Source organism: Mesocricetus auratus, unplaced genomic scaffold, assembly GCF_017639785.1.
Source record: "Mesocricetus auratus isolate SY011 unplaced genomic scaffold, BCM_Maur_2.0 Super-Scaffold_100004, whole genome shotgun sequence".
NCBI classification, from domain to species: Eukaryota; Metazoa; Chordata; class Mammalia; order Rodentia; family Cricetidae; genus Mesocricetus; species Mesocricetus auratus.
This window is the reverse complement of record NW_024429189.1, coordinates 54,259,230-54,262,350: the sequence shown is the minus strand read 5'-3', so window position 1 is coordinate 54,262,350 and position 3,121 is coordinate 54,259,230. Positions and strand designations below refer to the sequence as shown.

The 3,121-nt window shown below is 37.1% G+C and overlaps 1 protein-coding gene across 1 annotated transcript; it reads left to right on the top strand.

Moving 5' to 3' along the window:
• Positions 1-271: 271 nt before the first annotated feature.
• On the top strand, positions 272-1,204 carry LOC101837209 (olfactory receptor 1019). Its single transcript, XM_005065060.2, has one exon. It carries the CDS (start codon positions 272-274, stop codon positions 1,202-1,204), a length of 933 nt encoding a protein of 310 aa, XP_005065117.1.
• The last annotated feature ends 1,917 nt before the right edge of the window (positions 1,205-3,121 follow it).

The window sequence follows — 3,121 nt, the reverse complement described above, 5'->3', positions numbered from 1 at the left end:
CAACATTGACAAAACTTCCATGAGTCACTATAATAGTCACTAAATTGAGTAAGGGGACAGAGCTTTGAGTCTCATCTGAAAAAAAAGCCTCACTTTATTATTAAAAGATAGTCTATAATACGCTGAGAATATAATTGCTTAAGTTTATTTTTAGTGTTTCCAGAGGCAGGAAATACATTGAACTCATTAATAAGCTAAACTTGAACACACACACACACACACACACACACACACACAAACTCACACACACACACACACACTTCTTGGAACAATGGATATGGAAAATCACTCAATTGTGACTGAGTTTATTTTTGTGGGCATCACTCAAGACCCTCAGTTGCAGATCATCTTTTTTGTGGTCTTCCTCATTGTCTATCTGGTCAATGTGGTAGGGAATGTTGGCATGATCATCCTGATCATAACAGACAATCGGCTTCATACTCCCATGTACTTTTTCCTCTGCAACCTCTCCTTTGTTGACCTGGGCTACTCCTCAGCCATTGCTCCCAGGATGCTGGCTGATTGTCTAACAAAGCACAAAGTTATCTCTTTCTCTAGCTGTGCCACCCAATTTGCTTTCTTTGTAGGTTTTGTGGATGCTGAGTGCTATGTCCTGGCTACCATGGCCTATGACCGATTTGTGGCCATCTGCAGACCTCTTCACTATAGCACTCTCATGTCCAAGAAAGTCTGCTTGACCCTGATGGTGGGCTCTTATATGGCTGGCCTAGTGAGTTTAGTGGCCCACACTTCCCTCACTTTCAGCCTCAGTTACTGCGGTTCTAATATCATCAACCATTTCTTCTGTGAAATCCCACCACTCCTGGCTCTATCTTGCTCAGATACCTACATCAGTGAGATATTGCTGTTCAGTCTGTGTGGTTTCATTGAGTTCAGCACCATCCTCATCATCTTCATCTCCTATGCTTTCATCCTCACTGCAATCATCAGAATGCGATCGGCTGAAGGTCGCCTAAAGGCTTTTTCCACCTGTGGGTCTCACCTTACTGGTGTTACCCTGTTTTATGGTACAGTCATGTTCATGTACCTGAGGCCAACATCCAGCTACTCCCTAGACCAAGACAAGTGGGCCTCTGTGTTCTATACCATTATCATTCCTATGCTGAACCCCTTGATCTACAGCTTGAGGAATAAGGATGTAAAAGCTGCCTTCAAAAAACTGATTGGAAAGAAACCTCAATAATCACAAGAAATTAAAATCTGATTTTCTAGAGGCAAATGAAATTGACAGAAGTACATTGTCAGGATATGTTGAATGTAAAATGTCACTCAAGTTACCATATTCTTGATGAACAAACTTGGAAGAATTTTCTAGAATTTTTTGCAACCTGAATCTCAATCAAGTTTCTACAGCTACTATGGCAGACAAAAATCATCTCATTTTACAAATAATACAATTAAGGTATCAGTAGGTCAATGAACTTGTCAAAATTTATAATAGAATATAAAACTTATCCAAGGGACACACGTCCCATGGCAAACATTCAGGTCATGAATTATCTAGAAAACAACCCACATACAGACTCTGTGACTTTTTAGCTGTGTATCTTAGTCAAGTTATTTGATACCTCTAAAACAAAGTTACCTTTTATCATCAAAATTGTAAAGTTTTGTTCTACACCTTCTTGTAATGTGTTTCATTCAAATCCAATGCCCTTTCCTCCCCTCCCATTCCTTCCATATCTGTTTCCCATCAAAATTCATATACACTATTTAAAATTGCTGAGTACATTTAGTGATGCCTATATGTGCAGTTGTATAGGAACATCTACTGGACTATGGCGTTGTCTAGAAACATCTACCAGAGCATGGGTAACCACTGAGGAGCTGCATTCCTAGAGAAAACTTATACCCCTCCCCCCAGCAGCCATTGATTGCTAATAGCACCTGGTTTGGGAAGGATATTTCATGACCCACTTTCCCCATTCACACTGGGATTCTGTCTGGCTTGATCATGTGCATGTCTTATATGCAAAATCACAGCCACTATGAATCAATGTCTGCATTTGCCCTGTCATAGCCAACAAACAGTGTTTCACTGTGGATGTCAGCTACCTCAGAGTTTTAGAATCCTTATGCCTTATTCTGTGACAATACCTAAGCCTTGAGAAGAGTGGGTGTTTGGAAAATAAGACATGGGAATGCTCAGCACTAAATGGGAAGCCTTATAGCATTTTAAAGCCTATACCGCTCCACTACTAGGTTTCTATCGTATAAAATATACCAGTAAGATGAGACCCACAAGTGGAAAAGCAGTCATATTTCTTTATAATTTATTAGTTTTCTATGCATAATTATGACTATCCAGAATCACACCATCAATGCGAAGATGAATTGTTATGGTTTTTATGCTGTAGCTTCAGATAGAAGTGTTTCAATAAAGTTGTAAGTACCAGAGAATTGTGGATATAAATTCAATCATCATATTTTTGATCCCAGTCTTACCATCTCTGTCAGTTAAATCACTTGGTATCTGTGTAGTTCAGTTTCCTCATCTATAGAATGAAGACTATATTTATATTTTATTGAAACTATCAATGGGGTTTACTCCTACAGCATAGTTAATAGTTCAACAAATCCCTTATGTTTGAAAGGACTGAGCTCTCTTTTGCCTCTTGAAATTTCAAAAATAATCATAAAAATGGTAAATAAATCAATCATTTTCCCCTAATAGGTTGTAAAATTCATGATCATGGGTATCCTTAATATGAAAAGAGAGTATATATCACTTCCTTAGTGCAGTAAAGAAAAAAAATTGGAGGAAGTGTATAGAAGTAAAGACAGCAACATAACATAAAGGTGAGATTTGGTTGTATTTGCTCTATATTTGAACTATATAAACTGAGGTGAGAATGTTCAAACAATCAATTGTTAAGATTGATGGAAAATATAAGATACACAATTTTATGGAGTTTATCCTTTTAGGAAAATACAACAACAGATGTGAATATCTTATATCACAAGAAAAATAATGATAAATATTAAGAATCACAAAGTTCTACTTTGATTCACAAAAATAGTGCACTTTCTCCATAAATAAGAAAAAATTATAAAGATTTAGGTATTTGAATCATCTTAAAAGCTTGAGCAAAATTTCAGG

Coding starts and splice junctions, on each gene's coding strand:
- LOC101837209 (XM_005065060.2), top strand. CDS start 272: ATGGATATGGAAAATCACTCAATTGTGACTGAGTTTATTTTTGTGGGC.